This window comes from Tamandua tetradactyla, chromosome 7 (genome assembly GCF_023851605.1).
Source record: "Tamandua tetradactyla isolate mTamTet1 chromosome 7, mTamTet1.pri, whole genome shotgun sequence".
Lineage (NCBI taxonomy): Eukaryota > Metazoa > Chordata > Mammalia > Pilosa > Myrmecophagidae > Tamandua > Tamandua tetradactyla.
Genome location: NC_135333.1, coordinates 64,417,757 through 64,435,911, shown reverse-complemented (window position 1 = coordinate 64,435,911; position 18,155 = coordinate 64,417,757). Strand labels below are relative to the sequence as shown.

Here is an 18,155-nt window from a genome sequence, read left to right as displayed (position 1 = left end):
GAACAGCTCCTGGGGCCACGGCAGGGAATGGACACACAGCGTACCCCAGTCTGGACTGGCTAGACTGACTGTGAGACTCTGCTGCGGTGAGATCCCCGAGCGGCGCGCGCTTCCCCGAGCCGCAGCAGCTGGCGACCAGAGCTCCTCCCTCCCTCCTTCCCGGGCCAGCTGAGAGTCTTGGAGAGGCAAGTTTCCCAAGCCGTGGTGGCCGGCGCCCCTCTTTTGCAGGCGGCTTCCTGGACCGGCTACGAGTCTCGGATCAGAGGGCTACCCAAGCCGCGGTGGCCGGCAACCGGCGCCCCTCCCCCACAGGCGGCTTCCTGGCCCGATGGCGAGTTCCCCAGGCCGCGGCGTCCGGCGACCGGCACCCCTCCAGGGAGAGGAGTGAATTTCTGACAGTGGCACGGACTGGGTCCAACCAAACACCAATAGGGAAATTAATAAAGGAGCCACAGGGTCCCCTCAAGCCACGGCGGCTGACGCCCCCACCACGCTCAGCCCCCCGGACCAACTGAGAGAATTGGATCGTAAATCCCCAGGCCGCGGAGAACGGTGACCGGGGGGATCCCTTCCAAACACGTGAGACAAAGGTGTGCCACGAGCGCCACCTACTGGGCAGGATAAGAAAAACAGAACCCAGAGATTTCACAGAAAAATCTTCCAACCTGTTGGGTCCAACACCCAGGGAAATCTGACTAAATGCCCAGACGCCAGCAGAAGATAACAGACCACGCGCAGAAGATTGAAAATATGGCCCAGTCAAAGGAACAAACCAATAGTTCAAATGAGATACAGGAGCTGAGACAACTAATGCTGAATATATGAACAGAAACGGAAAACCTCTTCAAAAACGAAATCGATAAATTGAGGGAGGACATGAAGAAGACATGGGCTGAACAAAAAGAAGAAATAGAAAAACTGAAAAAACAAATCACAGAACTTATGGGAGGGAAGGACAAAGTAGAAAAGATGGAAAAAAAATGGATAGCTACAATGATAGATTTAAAGAGACAGAAGATAGAATTAGTGATTTGGAGGATGGAACATCTGAATTTCAAAAAGAAACAGAAACTACTGGGAAAAGAATGGAAAAATTTGAACAGGGTATCAGGGAACTCAAAGACAATATGAACCGCACAAATATACGTGTTGTGGGTGTCCCAGAAGGAGAAGAGAAGGGAAAAGGAGGAGAAAAACTAATGGAAGAAATTATCACTGAAAATTTCCCAACTCTTATGAAAGACCTAAAATTACAGATCCAAGAAGTGCAGCGCACCCCAAAGAGATTAGACACAAATAGGCATTCTCCAAGACACTTACTAGTTAGAATGTCAGAGGTCAAAGAGAAAGAGAGGATCTTGAAAGCAGCAAGAGAAAAACAATCCATGACATACAAGGGAAACCCAATAAGACTATGTGTAGATTTCTCAGCAGAAACTATGGAAGCTAGAAGACAGTGGGATGATATATTTAAATTACTAAAAGAGAAAAACTGCCAACCAAGACTCCTATATCCAGCAAAATTGTCCGTCAAAAATGAGGGAGAAATTAAAACATTCTCAGACAAAAAGTCACTGAGAGAATTTGTGACCAAGAGACCAGCTCTGCAAGAAATACTAAAGGGAGCACTAGAGTCAGATACAAAAAGACAGAAGAGAGAGGTATGGAGAAGAGTGTAGAAAGAAGGAAAATCAGATATGATATATATAATACAAAAGGCAAAATGGTAGAGGAAAATATTATCCAAACAGTAATAACACTAAATGTTAATGGACTGAATTCCCCAATCAAAAGACATAGATTGGCAGAACGGATTAAAAAACAGGATCCTTCTATATGCTGTCTACAGGAAACACATCTTAGACCCAAAGATAAACATAGGTTGAAAGTGAAAGGTTGGGAAAAGATATTTCATGCAAATAACAACCAGAAAAGAGCAGGAGTGGCTATACTAATATCCAACAAATTAGACTTCAAATGTAAAACAGTTAAAAGAGACAAAGAAGGACACTATATGCTAATAAAAGGAACAATTAAACAAGAAGACATAACAATCATAAATATTTACGCACTGAACCAGAATGCCCCAAAATACATAAGGAATACACTGCAAACACTGAAAAGGGAAATAGACTCATATACCATAATAGTTGGAGACTTCAATTCACCACTCTCATCAATGGACAGAACATGTAGACAGAGGATCAATAAAGAAATAGAGAATCTGAATATTACTATAAATGAGCTAGACTTAACAGACATTTATAGGACATTACATCCCACAACAGCAGGATACACCTTTTTCTCAAGTGCTCATGGATCATTCTCAAGGATAGACCATATGCTGGGTCACAAAGCAAGTCTTAACAAATTTAAAAAGATTGAAATCATACACAACACTTTCTCGGATCATAAAGGAATGAGGTTTGAAATCAATAATAGGCCGAGTGCTAGAAAATTCACAAATACATGGAGGCTCAACAATACACTCTTAAACAACGAGTGGGTCAAAGAAGAAATTGCAAGAGAAATTAGTAAATACCTAGAGGCGAATGAAAATGAAAACACAACATATCAAAACTTATGGGATGCAGCAAAGGCAGTGCTAAGAGGGAAATTTATTGCCCTAAATGCCTATATCAGAAAAGAAGAAAAGGCAAAAATTCAGGAATTAACTATCCATTTGGAAGAACTGGAGAAAGAACAGCAAACTAATCCCAAAGCAAGCAAAAGGAAAGAAATAACAAAGATTAGAGCAGAAATAAATGAAATTGAAAACATGAAAACAATAGAGAAAATCAATAAGACCAGAAGTTGGTTCTATGAGAAAATCAATAAGATTGATGGGCCCTTAGCAATACTGACAAAAAGAAGAAGAGAGAGGATGCAAATAAATAAGATCAGAAATGGAAGAGGAGACATAACTACTGACCTCACAGAAATAAAGGAGGTAATAACAGGATACTATGAACAACTTTACGCTAATAAATACAACAATTTAGAAGAAATGGACAGGTTCCTGGAAAGACATGAACAACCAACTTTGACTCAAGAAGAAATAGATGACCTCAAGAAACCAATCACAAGTAAAGAAATTGAATTAGTTATTCAAAAGCTTCCTAAAAAGAAAAGTCCAGGACCAGACGGCTTCACATCTGAATTCTAGCAAACATTCCAGAAAGAATTAGTACCAACTCTCCTCAAACTCTTCAAAAAAATCGAAGTGGAGGGAAAACTACCTAATTCATTCTATGAAGCCAACATCACCCTCACACCAAAATCAGGCAAAGATATTACAAAAAAAGAAAACTACAGACCAATATCTCTAATGAATATAGATGCAAAAATCCTCAATAAAATTCTAGCAAATTGTATTCAACAACACATTAAAAGAATTATACATCATGATCAAGTAGGATTCATCCCAGGTATGCAAGGATGGTTCAACATAAGAAAATCAATTAATGTAATACACCATATCAACAAATCAAAGCAGAAAAATCACATGATCATCTCAATTGATGCAGAGAAGGCATTCGACAAGATTCAACATCCTTTCCTGTTGAAAACACTTCAAAAGATAGGAATACAAGGGAACTTCCTTAAAATGATAGAGGGAATATATGAAAAACCCACAGCTAATATCATCCTCAATGGGGAAAAATTGAAAACTTTCCCCCTAAGATCAGGAACAAGACAAGGATGTCCACTATCACCACTATTATTCAACATTGTGTTGGAGGTTCTAGCCAGAGCAATTAGACAAGAAAAAGAAATACAAGGCATCAAAATTAGAAAGGAAGAAGTAAAACTACCACTGTTTGCAGACGATATGATACTATACGTCGAAAACCCGGAAAAATCCACAACAAAACTACTAGAGCTAATAAATGAGTACAGCAAAGTAGCAGGTTACAAGATCAACATTCAAAAATCTGTAGCATTTCTATACACTAGTAATGAACAAGCGGAGGGGGAAATCAAGAAACGAATCCCATTTACAATTGCAACTAAAAGAATGAAATACTTAGGAATGAATTTATCTAAAGAGACAAAAACCCTATATAAAGAAAACTACAAAAAACTGTTAAAAGAAATCACAGAAGACCTAAATAGATGGAAGGGCATACCGTGTTCATGGATTGGAAGACTAAATATAGTTAAGATGTCAATCCTACCTAAATTGATTTACAGATTCAATGCAATACCAATCAAAATCCCAACAACTTATTTTTCAGAAATAGAAAAACCAATAAGCAAATTTATCTGGAAGGGCAGGGTGCCCCAAATTGCTAAAAACATCTTGAGGAAAAAAAACAAAGCTGGAGGTCTCGCGCTGCCTGACTTTAAGGCATATTATGAAGCCACAGTGGTCAAAACAGCATGGTATTGGCATAAAGATAGATATATTGACCAATGGAATCGAATACAGTGTTCAGATATAGACCCTCTCATCTATGGACATTTGATCTTTGATAAGGCAGTCAAGCCAATTCACCTGGGACAGAACAGTCTCTTCGATAAATGGTGCCTAGAGAACTGGATATCCATATGCAAAAGAATGAAAGAAGACCCATACCTCACACCCTATACAAAAGTTAACTCAAAATGGATCAAAGATCTAAACATTAGGTCTAAGACCATAAAACAGTTAGAGGAAAATGTAGGGAGATATCTTATGAATCTTACAATTGGAGGCGGTTTTATGGACCTTAAACCTAAAGCAAGAGCACTGAAGAAGGAAATAAATAAATGGGAACACTTCAAAATTAAACACTTTTGTGCCTCAAAGAACTTCATCAAGAAAGTAGAAAGACAGCCTACACAATGGGAGACAATATTTGGAAATGACATATCAGATAAAGGTCTAGTATCCAGAATTTATAATGAGATTGTTCAACTCAACAACAACAAAAAGACAGCCAACCCAATTACAAAATGGGAAAAAGACTTGAACAGACACCTATCAGAAGAGGAAATACAAATGGCCAAAAGGCACATGAAGAGATGCTCAATGTCCCTGGCCATTAGAGAAATGCAAATCAAAACCACAATGAGATATCATCTCACACCCACCAGAATGGCCATTATCAACAAAACAGAAAATGACAAGTGCTGGACAGGATGCGGAGAAAGAGGCACACTTATCTACTGTTGGTGGGAATGTCAAATGGTGCAACCACTGTGGAAGGCAGTTTGGCGGTTCCTCAAAAAGCTGAATATAGAATTGCCATACGACCCAGCAATACCATTGCTGGGAATCTACTCAAAGGAATTAAGGGCAAAGACACAAACGGACATTTGCACACCAATGTTTATAGCAGCGTTATTTACAATTGCAAAGAGATGGAAACAGCCAAAATGTCCATCAACAGACGAGTGGCTAAACAAACTGTGATATATACATACGATGGAATATTATGCAGCTTTAAGACAGGATAAACTTATGAAGCATGTAATAACATGGATGAACCTAGAGAACATTATGCTGAGTGAGTCTAAACCAAAAACTAAAAGACAAATACTGTATGGTCCCACTGATGTGAACCGACATTCGAGAATAAACTTGGAATATGTCATTGGTAACAGAGTCCAGCAGGAGTTAGAAACAGGGTAAGATAATGGGTAATTGGAGCTGAAGGGATACAGACTGTGCAACAGGACTAGATACAAAAACTCAAAAATGGACAGCACAATAATACCTAATTGTAAAGTAATCATGTTAAAACACTGAATGAAGCTGCATCTGAGCTACACGTTTTTTTTTTTACTATTATTATTACTTTTATTTCTTTTCTCTATATTAACATTCTATATCTTTTTCTGTTGTGTTGCTAGTTCTTCTAAACCGATGCAAATGTACTAAGAAATGATGATCATGCATCTATGTGATGATGTTAAGAATTACTGATTGCATATGTAGAATGGTATGATTTCTAAATGTTGGGTTAATTTCTTTTTTCCCATTAATTAATAAAAAAAAAAAAAGGTTCTTAAGAGGAAATCTTAAAAGTAACCAGAGAGAAAAGGCGTATTAGGTACAGAGGAACAAGATGAGGATGATATAAAATTTCTCATTGGAAATTATGTAAATGAGAAGACAGTGACAATAGTTGTTATTTAACAAATAACTTTGTTAAAGTTCCAGAAGAAAAAAATTGGCAGCTTATAATCACCAAAAAGATTGTTCAAAAATTAAATTAAAATAAAATCTTTTTAAGACCTACAAAACATGAAAAAAAATTCAGCACCATTTGACCAATAAAACAAGAAATGTCCATCCTTCTTACTGGCAGAGGGAAATGATGATATCAGATAAAAATATGTATCTATGCAAAGAAATAAAGAACACCACAAATAGTAATTACATATGTAAATATATAATTTTTTTATTATTATTCAAATGCCTTTAAAAGATAATTGGGGTGAGCCATGATGGTTCACTGGCAGAGTCCTTGCCTGCCATGCCAGAGATCCAGGTTAAATTCCCAGTGCCTGCCCATGTGAAAAAAAAAAAGATGATTGACTGGCTAAACAAACATCGTAACAATGTAGTGTTAATATATGGATATATGAAAAAGTAAAATGTATAACAACAAGAGCACAAAGATCAGGGGAAGAGAAATGGAGCTATACACTGTTCTAAGATTTTTATATATCACTTGAAGGTAAATTGTGATAATTAAAGATGTATACTATAAAAACTAAAAACCACTAAAATAATATGAGTTATGGCTAGTAAGCCAATAATGGAATAATTTAAAATATCCAATTAACCCAAAAGAAGGCAGAAAAAGAAGAAAGGGGGAACAAAAAATTGATAGGACAAATAGAAAAAAAATAAGATGGTAGATTCAAATTCAACTGTATGGATAACTGACTGCATTAAATGTAAGTGGTCTAAATATCCCAACTAAAAGGCAAAGATGGTCAGATTGTCTAAAAAGGAAAAGAAAAGAAAGCAAGTTCAACTATTTGCTTTCTAAAAGAAATGCATTTCAAATATAAAGACACAAGTAAGGTAAAAGTAAAAGGTTGGGAAAAAGATATACAATGTGTTCTAAACTGTCAAAACTGCCAAAATGCAACACACCAGAGATGGATTGGCTTTTAATAAAAGGGGATTCATTTAAAAACATAATTCTTCAGAGGAAAGGTAGCTAACTTTCATCTGATGTTGTCTCTTACACAGGAAGGTACAGGGTAATTTCTGCTGGCCTTCTCTCCCAGCTTCTGGGTTCCAACAGCTTTCCCTGGTGTGATTCCTTTCTGCATCTCCAAAGGTCTGGACTGAGTTGCGAGTGCGGAGGTGAAGTATGCTCAGCTGCTTGGGCTGTGCTGCACTAAGCTCTCTCTTTTAAGCATCCCATGAATTAAATTAAACATCACACATTGAGGAAGGCACTCCCCTTAGAGACTGCAGATGTAATCAGCCATGATGAGTTTCACAAGCTAATGATTCAAATCTACAGCAACAGAACTAGGCACCATCACCTGGCCAAGTTGACACCTGAAACTAACTACCACACTATGCTAACAAGAATCTAAAGAAACTGAAGTAAATACTTAATACTAGACAAAGTAGATTTCAGAGCAAAGAATACTAGCAGGAATTAAAAAGTCATTTCAAAATGATAGATGGGCCAATTCATCAAGAAGATAAAACAATCCTAAATGTTTATGATCTAATAGTAGAGCTTCAAAATACATGAAGTAGGAATTGATAGAACTGCAAGGATAAGATACTAACTAAAATAAAGGATTTAAATATCCTTCTCACAATAACTTATAGAACAAATAGGAAGAAAATCAGTAAGGATAGAAAACATTTGAACAACCAAATAAACTAACTTGATCTGCTTGACAATTATAGGACAGTCTATCCAACAACAGCAGAATACACATTCCTTTCAAGTATACCTAGAATATTTACCAAGAGAGACCATATTTTTGGCCATTAAAAAAATCTCAAAATTCAAAGTATTTGTTTCTGACTAAATTATAAATCAATAACAGTAGATATTTGGAAAATTCCAAAATATTTTGAAACTAAATAATACACCTCTAAATAATCCATGGGTCAAAGAGGAAATCAAAAGGGAAGTTAAAAAGTATTTTAAACCGAGTGTGGGATGTTGCTAAAGTCGCACTTTGGGGGAGATTTATCGTGCTAAAAATCTATTATTATAAGAGAATAACAGTTTCAAAAGTTTCAAAGAAATGAGAAAAATAAGAGCAAATGGAATCTCAAAGTAAGTCAAAGTTCAGAGTGGGAATAAATTAAAAAGGAAACAGAGAAAATCAATGGAACCAAAAGCTGGTATTTGAAACAATCAATAAAATTGATAAACTCTAGCCAGGCTGATCAAGAAAAAAGAGAGAAGTATCACAAGTATAGATTAACAATTTAATGATATCACAAGTAAGATAAGTATCACCAGTATAGATTCTATCAATATTAAAAGGATAATAAAGAAATATTATGAGAAACTTTATGCCAAATTCTTTGAAAACCACAAACTATCGAAGCTCACTGAAGAAGAAATAACTTGATTAGCTCTATATTTATAAAAGAAGCTTTAACATTGGTTAAAAAGCTTCCCACGAAGAAAACTCCAGGCCCAAATGATTTCAATGGTGAATTCTATGAAACATATAAAGAATAACTAATAACCAATTTTATACAAAGTCTTCCAGAAAATTGAAAAGGAGGAGATGCTTATCAAATCATTGTATGAAGCTAGCACATACTAGCAACAGACAATTGGAAGATGAAGTTTTTAAAACAATACAACTCACAATAACATTTTAAAAATATGAAATACTTAGGAATAAATCTAACCAAAGATGTGAAAGATATGTACTCTTACAACTACAGTACATTGCTGGGAGAAATTAAAGAAGATTTAAATAAATGGAGAGAAATGGCATATTTATGGGTCAGAAGACTCAACATTATTTAGATTTCAGTTCTTCCCAAATTGATCTGTAGATGCAATACAATCAATTAAAATCCCAGCAGGCTTCTTCTTTTACTTTCCATTCTTTCTTTCTTTCTTTTTTTTTTTTTTGTAGAAATCGACAAACTGATTCTAAAATTCATATGAAAATTAAATGACCTAAAATAGCTAAACAACTCTGGAAAATAATAAAGTTTTAGGCCCAACACTTCTTGATTTCAAGATTTATTATAAAGCTATAGCTATAGTAATCAAGATAGTGTGGTATTGGTATAAAAATAAAGAAATAGATCAATGGGACATAATAGAATCCACATATATATAGACAACTGATTTTTTTTTATGCTGTATGGCGAGGTCACATTTCATTCTTTTTCCATGTGACTATCCCATTATTGCAGCACCATTTGTTGAATTTTTTTGTTTTTGTTTTTGTTGGTTTCTTTGTTTATTTGTTTGGAAAGTGTAAGGGCCAGGACTTGAAACTGGGTCTCCTGCATGGCAGGTGAAAATTCTACCACTGAACTGTCCTTGCAACCCCAGACAACTGATTTTTGACAAAGGTGCAAAAGCAATTTATTGGAAAAAGAAGGCTCCTTTTTGATGAATGGTGCTGGAACAAGTGGATATCAATACGTGAAAAAAAAGAACTGTGATCCATACCTTGCACTATATGCAAAATTAACTCACAATGGATCATAGACCTAAATGGAAAACCTAAAATTATAAAACTTCTAGAAAAAATCTCTGTGACCTTAGGTTAAGCAAAGTTTTCTTAAATATGACACTGTTCTAGTTTGCTAGCTGCCAGAATGTAATATACCAGAAACAGAATGGCTTTTAAAAGGGGAATTTAATAAGTTGCTAGTTTATAGTTCTAAGACTGAGACAATGTCCCAATTAAACAAGTCTATAGAAATGTCCAATCTAAGGCATCCAAGAAAAGATATCCTGGTTCAAGAAGGCTGATGAAGTTCAAGGTTTCTCTCTCAAATGGAAGGGCATATGGTGAACACGGCATCATCTGCTAGCTTTCTCTTCTGGCTTCCTGTTTCATGAAGCTACCTGGGAGGCATTTTCCTTCTTCATCTCCAAAGGCTGCTGGTTGGTGGACTCTGCTTCTCATGGCTGCATTGTTCTCTGCTCTCTCAGAATCTCCCTCATTCTCCAAAATGTTTCCCTTTTTATAGGACTTCAGAAACTAATCAAGACTTACCTAAGTGAGTGGAGACACATCTCCCCTAATCCAGTTTAACAATCACTCTTGATTAAATCACATCTCCACAGAGATGATCTAATTATAGTTTCAAACATACAATACTGAATAGAGATTAGAAGAAATGGCTGCCTTTACAAAATGGAATTAGGATTAATACATGGCTTTTCTAGGGTACATACATCATTTCAAACTAGCACAGACACCAAAGGCACAATTCATAAAATAATAAATTGAAAAACTAGTGTCATAGTTAGGTTCATGTGTCAATTTGGCCAAGTTGTGGTGCCTGTTTGTCTGTTTGGGCAAGTGCTGGCCTGTCTGTTGCAATGAGGACATTTCATAGAATTAGATCATGATCACCTCAGCTGCATCCACAGCTGATTCCATTTGTAATCAACCAAAGCGGAGTGTCTTCTGCAGTGAGTGATGCTTAATCTAGTCATGGGAAGCCTTTTAAGGAGGATTCAGAAGAGACAGGCTCTCTTCCTGCTTTGGCTGGCGAGCCTCTCCTGTGGAGTTTGTCCAGAGCTCCATCAGAATCGTCGGCTTCACAGCCTACTCTGTGGATTTTGGACTCTGTGTTCCCGTGGTCACATGGACACTTTTATAAATTTAATATTTGCTAGTGTTCCCTGTTGATTCTGTTTCCCTAGAGAACCCTAACTAATACAACTCGACTTCGTTAAATACTTCAAAAGATATTGTTAAGGAAAGGAAAAAAACAAGAAATATGTTGGGAAAAATAAATGCAAAATTCATATCATAAGAAAATAACCTAACTTTTAAAATGGGCAAAAGATTTGAACAGACATTTCATCAAAGAAGATGTTGAGATAACAAATAAACACATGAAAAGATGCTCAACATCATTTGTCACTAGGGAAATGCAGATTAAAATCACAAGGGGATAAAACTACATACCTATTGGAGAAACCAAAATTTAAAAACCGGCCAATCTCCAAGCAATTCGGCTGGTGAACTCACTACCCTTGCCATCCACCATACCCCCCTACCCCCACGTAGGCCATGACTCCCAGGGTGTACATCTCCTTGGCAATGTGGGACAGAACTCCCAGAATGAGCCGGGACCCAGCATTATGGGATTGAGAAAGCCTTCTTGACCAAAAGGGGGAAGAGAGAAATGAGATGAAATAAAATTTCTGTGACTGGGAGATTTCAAACATAGTTGAGAGGATATCCTGGAGGTTATTCTTATGCATTATACAGATATCCCTTTTTAATTTATGGCATATTGGAGTGGCCGGAAGGAAGTACCTAAAACTTTTGAGCTGTGTTCCAGAGCCTTGATTTTTGAAGATGATTGTATAAAGATACAACTTTTACAATGTGACTGTGTGATTGTGAAAACCTTGTATCTGATGCTCCTTTTGTCCAGGGTATGGACAGATGAATAAAAAGATATATGGATTAAAAAAAATAGTAGGGGGGATAAAGGGCAAAATGAATTGGGTAGATTGAAATACTAGTGGTCAATGAGAGGGAGGGGTAAGGTGTATGGTTTGTATGAGTTTTTTCTTTTTAAATCTTTTTCTGGAGCAATGCAAATGTTCTAAAAATGATCATGGTGATGAATACACAACTGTGTGATGATATTGTGAGCCACTGATTGTACACCATGTATGGACTGAATGTATGTGAAAATTTCACAATAAAAACATTAAGAAAAAAAAAAAAAGACCAGCCAAGTATTGGCAAGGATATGAAGGAGCTGGTACTCTCATACACTGCTGGCAGGAGCATAAAATGGTACAATGGCTTTGGAAATCTTTTTGGCAGTTTCTTAAAAAGTCAGAAGTGCACCTACCACACACTGTAGTCATTCCACTCCAAGGTTTATACCCAAGGGAAATGAAAGCATACACAGACTTGTACACAAACATTTATGGTGTTTTTACTTGTAATAGCCAAAACCTGGAAACAACCCAAATGTCCCTCAACAGGGGAATGTATAAACGAACTGCGGTACATCCACACAATGGAATACTACTACACAAAAACAAAGAATGAGCTACTGACACGTGTAAAAAATATGGGTGAATTTCAAAAAAATTTCTGCTGAGTGAAAGAAATCAGGTAAAGAGTACATATTGCATGATTCTGTTATACAAAATTCTAAGAATGTATAGTGATAGAAAATAGATCACTCATGCCTCGGGATGAGGGAGCAGAGGGATTAGAAAGGGACAGGAGGAAACTTTGGGTGATGAAGGATATATTCATTATCTTGATTATGGCAATGGCTCCATTGAAATGGGAATTGATATTCATATATCAAATCTTATCAAGTTGTGCAGTTTATTGGAAGTCAATTATCCCTTAATAAAGCTGTTAAAAACAATAGTTATTGGGGAACAGCATTCTTCACTTCTTCACCTTTCAAATCTCTAGCCTTAATCTACACATCTATATTTAAGATACTGAAGGGAGCCCCTGATTACTTCAAGGGCAAAGAAATGAAGGTTGTAGACAATTCAGTGTAGAAGTCCATAACTCAATCCAAGACTTGATTGATTGACAGGAGGGGAAAATTAGGGCAGAGAGAATGCAATAGCTGATATAAACAATCACTGCTGAGAGCTACATTTCAGAAAGAGAAAGTTATCAGCCCAGCCCAAGGCCCTCCCAGCTTTATGCTGCCTACTCTTACCCAATAAACCAAGCCAATGTTTAACTGCGGCGGGTCCCATGGTCAGCTCTGCTTCCCTCCTCTGCCTCTTTGGGCACCTACACAGCCTGCCATAAGGGTCAAGGTCCACACCTGCCAGGAAGAGTCACTGGGGTCAACGGTGGGATGGAACCAAGAGGGACCCAGTGCTGGACAGGGAGTTCTGTGGTGCACCTGCCTCTTTCCCCACCCAATTCCAAATCACCACCACAAAAGATGGAGTAAACCTGGAGTTGGGGATGAGGGAATAGAGGTGAGGTTCACAGTTACCTGCTCCACCTTGGTAGTCTCCTTCCCAAAATTCTAAAATGTGCTGGCATTCTTTCCCATGAGATGGTAGACACCAAAATCCTATCCTAGAAAGGAAACATTCTGCTGGTCACTCTTCCCAAAAGGAGCACACTTTGTGGTGTGTTCCAGACAATTTTTAAAGATATAAACTGACAATTATTCCACATAAGCAACATGAGATACATGAATAGTTAAATGCTATAATCAACATTAACCTGACTAATATGTAGCATTGAGTAATTAACTAAAAATAGTAACGAATTGGCATGTCCTACTAAAATGACTACTAACTTTATACAAAGAAAAGAAAAGTGCTTCATGTTCTCTTACTATCTACAAATAATACTACAGCTACAGTCTTCCTTAATACCAGGTAACAGTTGGTAACAGTTGGGCAACAGAGCGTATGCCCATTCTCTCTCTGTCTCTGTCTTTCTCTGCGAGGTTTATCTTGTTTCTGTTCTTCACGCCGCGATCCCCATTTCTGAGAGGTCCAGCTGTGTTCCCTTCTGCTGTGGTGTCTTTGGGGGACTCCCTAGTATTCTGGGTACTGAGGAACTCAGTCAGCTGGCAGCCAGGGTACCAGGAGCTGCAGAGGTCTCAGCTGAAGGCCCAGCTGCTTGGGAACAAAGGACCAGAAGAGAGGAGGGCTCAGAGAGGGCCTTCCTCTAACTTGTGTTCTGCCCTTCCTCTAACTTGTGTTCTGAGACTAGCAAAAGCCATCTTAATACAGGTGACCTTTGCCCTTCCTCTAACTTGCTCTGTTTCTCCTCTTCACTCACTCTGTTCCAGCCTCACTGGCCTCCTTGCTGCTCCTCCAGCAGGCTAGTCAGCCTCCTGCTTAGGACCATTAAACCAGTTGTTTCCTCTGCCTTTAGCACTGCCCCCACCCCCACCTCAATATTCACATGGCCAAACTTCTTCACTCCCACTAAGTCTTTGCTTAAATATTCTCAATGAAGCCCTTCCTGACCACTGTTTTTAAAACTGCCCACCCACATCTGTGATCCACTTTGGCCAGCTCAGCTTGTTCTTTTTCCATAGTATTCCTTAACTTCTGATAATACTACATATTTTAACTATTTAGCGTGTTTATTGCTTATTGCCTGACTCACACTTCTAGAATACAAGCCCCACAAAGACAGGGAAGTGGTCTAGTTTACAAATGTACCCAACCACCTGGAACAATGACAGGCATATGGTGGTGCTTAGTAAGTCCTTGTTTTGAAGGGTGCAGTCAGGGTCAAGGCTGCCCGCTGGGGTGAGCTCATTGAGACTGGAGACTGCAGACAGCCATTAGGATGAGGCAGGAGCTTGGGGCAGACAAACCACAGGTCCTGGACAGCAGGGAGACTCTTTGCTGAGCTGACAATTGAAGCAGTCACCCCTTGCATCCATCTCTCTAAAAAGCCTACCTATTGCTTCTGTTTAGATGGACTTCTTTAGGCCATCTTCTCAGCTTTCCTGGTTTCCAACTACAGTCTCAACTATCTGTTTGCCTGTTCTCCTATCATATCCTTGTCTGAGTCTCTTCTCTGTTCTGGAACTCGCTTCAAATTGGATTTGCAAATGTTAAAGCTGGAAAGACCTAGAGAAGACATCACTTATATTTTTAGTTTGGAAACTAAAATTAGCCTTGGGGGATTTTTTTTATCCCTGACATCCCCACTAAATAAATAAGTCTCTAGCTCATCTCCCCCCAAGTACAAAAGTAGCTGTATGACTGTCTGGAGCTGGGAAGTTAGAGAAAGGGTCCAGACGCTGCCTGTAGAGTGCTATCACATCACCCGAGCTGCAGATACCCCGCAACACCCCAGCTTCTTTCTCTAGGGTTTGCTCAGAGCACCCCTGTCAGCCTCTGGAAGCCCAAACCCCAATCTGAGAACCAGGGATTTAAATAAAATAAATTAAACCCAGAGAAATAGGCTTGAACCAGACTTCATTGTCTCCATTTTCCCCACCCTCCTTCCCTACATCAGCAGCAAAGTATCCTCTCAAAACAGGAGCATTTGTTTCTCCTTTCACAGATTCAGGGAGATGACATGGCGAAGTGCTAGAGCTCACTCTCTGTAGAAATTCATTTTGCTTGGGAAGTGAGGGGAGGTAACTGATGACAGAAAAGTTGAACTTCTAGGAGCACTAAAACCTAGAAAAATAGACAGGACTAGGTTCCTCCAATAACCACGCATGTCCCTCGGCCCGTCTCCCCTCCCTTCCAGTAATTCACCTAGAGGCCCTGGGGGGCTTCTGCCTTGCAGATCCTACCTGGGCATCAGCCTTGAGCTCTGCAGCCCCTCAGGACACTCCCCTCCAGCTTCTGTCACCCATCAAGGAACAGAGAAGTGGCTCTAACGGCCTGTGCTTGATGAAGGGAAGAGACTGTGGGTGGTGAAATAGGGTTAAGTGAAGAGAGCTTGACTGCATTTCAGGACTCCTAAAAGAGTCTCAACTACCCATTGGGATCAGCACGCTGGAAAACAGGCCCTATCCAGGGAGGAAGGAGCCTCAGCAGCCACTCTACTACTGCCACCTCCCCCACAGGCACCCATGTGAAAAACCAAGGGCCATGGGGACTTGCATTTGGGCCTCTATTTCCTTCCAAGACATAGTCAGCACATTCCCAGGCCCATGCAAACTTATCACAGAGCCCCAAGGCAGAGTTAGGAGCCAAACACTTCCAGACAAATGGAACAGGGTGAATCACAGATCCCCCAGCTGCTCCTGTCACTGTCCCCCTCTACTTCCCTTTGTTCAGCTCAGTGGTTTTGCACAGACCTGCAAGTCCCTTTCTCCCACCTCTTCATGCCGTTCCCACTAATTCCCAGGCCAAGCTTTACCCAATTCCGGAGAGGCTTGGGGAAAGCTGCTCACCTCCTAATCTTCCAGCCACATGAGGAGTTAAGCTGGTTACTTGGTTCCAGATACAGAGTCCCCTTGCCTGGCTTAGGCCCCCAGATTCATGCTCATGTGCTGGGCCAGCCCTGTCCTCTAGGCTGGGTAAGCAATGGAAGACTTCCCTCATTCCCTCATAAGGCAGGCTGAGCAAGGTCCTGTGATTTCAGGACATTGGCCAGAAATTCCTGGGGAGGAAGGACACATTAGCCCATAATCATCCCTCTGGAAAAGAAAAGTTAAACTCCAACCCCAGGACCATCCCCAATGGCCACAATCCTGACAGCAAGGCTCTATGGACCCAGAGCCTCTCTCCTGGTGTTCTCCCCACTTCTCTCCCTCCCATGAGTATTATATGCTTTCTCACTCCAAAGCCATTGACCACAGAATGACAGTGAGACTTGAGCTTCGTGAGTCTGGAAGCCTTTGACTCTCCTGCAAAAGGGTACATGTCACCTTGGAGCACCCTTTAGCCCCTGCAGCCCATGAAATTACTACTCCTCACAGTATTTTCCCCAGAAATCAGTACCCCTCTCCCTCCAGCCCAGGTTGCAGCCGCACTACAGTACCAGTCTTGGGAGCCCCTTGTCAGCTCTATCCAGCAATGAGAAGTTCCTCCTAACCCACTGGTCACCCAGAATCCTTCCCCAGTGCCCAGGAAGCCTCTCTGGGGCTTCCCACAGAGAAATGGGATTCCCTGTAAGTAGGGTAGTGGTAACAAAATTACAGCCCTTGCTGGGGGGGGGTAGTAGAGTATCCCAGGGGGTTAGACCAGAATGGGGTGAGAAGCCAATGAGGACATGGTTCGTAGCTATGTTTAATGCTCCCTGCCCCCACACACATTTGCAGCGGGAAATTTTTAAAGGCAAATCACTAGGTGTCAAGATTATGATCTGGTGGAGTCAAGTAGTGGATGGCTTAGGGAATGTCATGGTACCAGCAGACCAAGCCTAAGGAGACTCAAGACCACAGAACAATTTGGTGTCAACAGCAGCACCACAGCACAGCTTTCATTTATTAAGCACTTTACTCCCATTCTCTCTAATCCTTAGAGCAATCCTGAAAGGCAGGTATTATTCCAATTTACAGGAGCAGCAATTAAAGCTCAGAGAGTTTAGGTAACTTGCTCAAGATCACTCAGAGTAAGAAAGAGAGAGTAAGAGCCAGAATCTAAACCCTGATCCACCTGGTTCCAAAGCCTGGACTCACATTTCTATGATGCCATGCTGTGATAGAGCCCAGGAAAGTCACTTAATTTTTCCAGGACTCAGTCACCTGCAGAGTATCCCCAGTGATCTCTAGGGTCCTTCCAGCTCCAGCAGTCTTACATAGAGATACATACAGATTACATACAGATTTGTATCTATGGGACTGCCCAGAGAGGCAGTGGTGCAGGAGGTAAGGACAGCCCTCCTCCTGGGGGAACTTGGGGTGGGGCAGCTGCTCTCACCTCCCCCATTTTTGTAGCAGAGATAGGGAAACCTCCAGACATTGCCCAGCCCAATGATCTCCCCGGCCACCGAGAGCACAAACTCCATCTTGTTGGTCCACTGGCCCCGCTCCAAGGTGCCATCTTCCTCCGCCTTTTCCATGACTGAGCACACTGGTTTTGTCTCTCCATTACTGGTCGTGCCCGAGACCCTGCTATCCATCCCACCTGGAAAACAAGCAGGATGCTCTTTTACTGCTGGGAACCCAGGAAGGGAAGACCTCCTCTCCCTTTACCAACAAATTTCCAGAAGAATAAATGCCCTGGAAGAAGACGAATTCCTCCTTCCTGGGCTGCAGGCCCATGGTCTATAGCATCTCTTCCTGGTAAAGGTAGGGGTGATAACTGCTGAGAATCTATATTCCTTTCCTTTTTGGGGAAGAAAGTATTGATAATGAAAGTACATATATTGCTTCCACTGCACAGGTTCTCTTAGGTTAGAGCTTGTGGACACGGAAGAATTTACACAGCCCTTGGTTGTCACATTTTCCCTGCTTCCTTACAACTGCCCTTGTTTCAGTGAGACTATGCTTCTGGTTCTGGGGATAGGAGAAAGGATGGAATTTTCACATATCCCTAAAGCCAGCAATTTCCCTTTGTAAGAATTTACCCTTAGGA

At 40.0% G+C, this 18,155-nt stretch overlaps 1 protein-coding gene across 1 annotated transcript in view; it reads right to left on the bottom strand.

The window, feature by feature from the left end:
* SLC6A13 (solute carrier family 6 member 13) overlaps positions 1-17,700 on the bottom strand; it is a 42,402-nt gene extending 24,702 nt beyond the window's left edge. The window contains exon 1 of the mRNA XM_077167893.1: positions 17,499-17,700. Coding sequence (XP_077024008.1) covers positions 17,499-17,700 — 202 coding nt within the window. The remainder of the gene's footprint in view (positions 1-17,498) is intronic.
* Between the last annotated feature and the right edge of the window lie 455 nt (positions 17,701-18,155).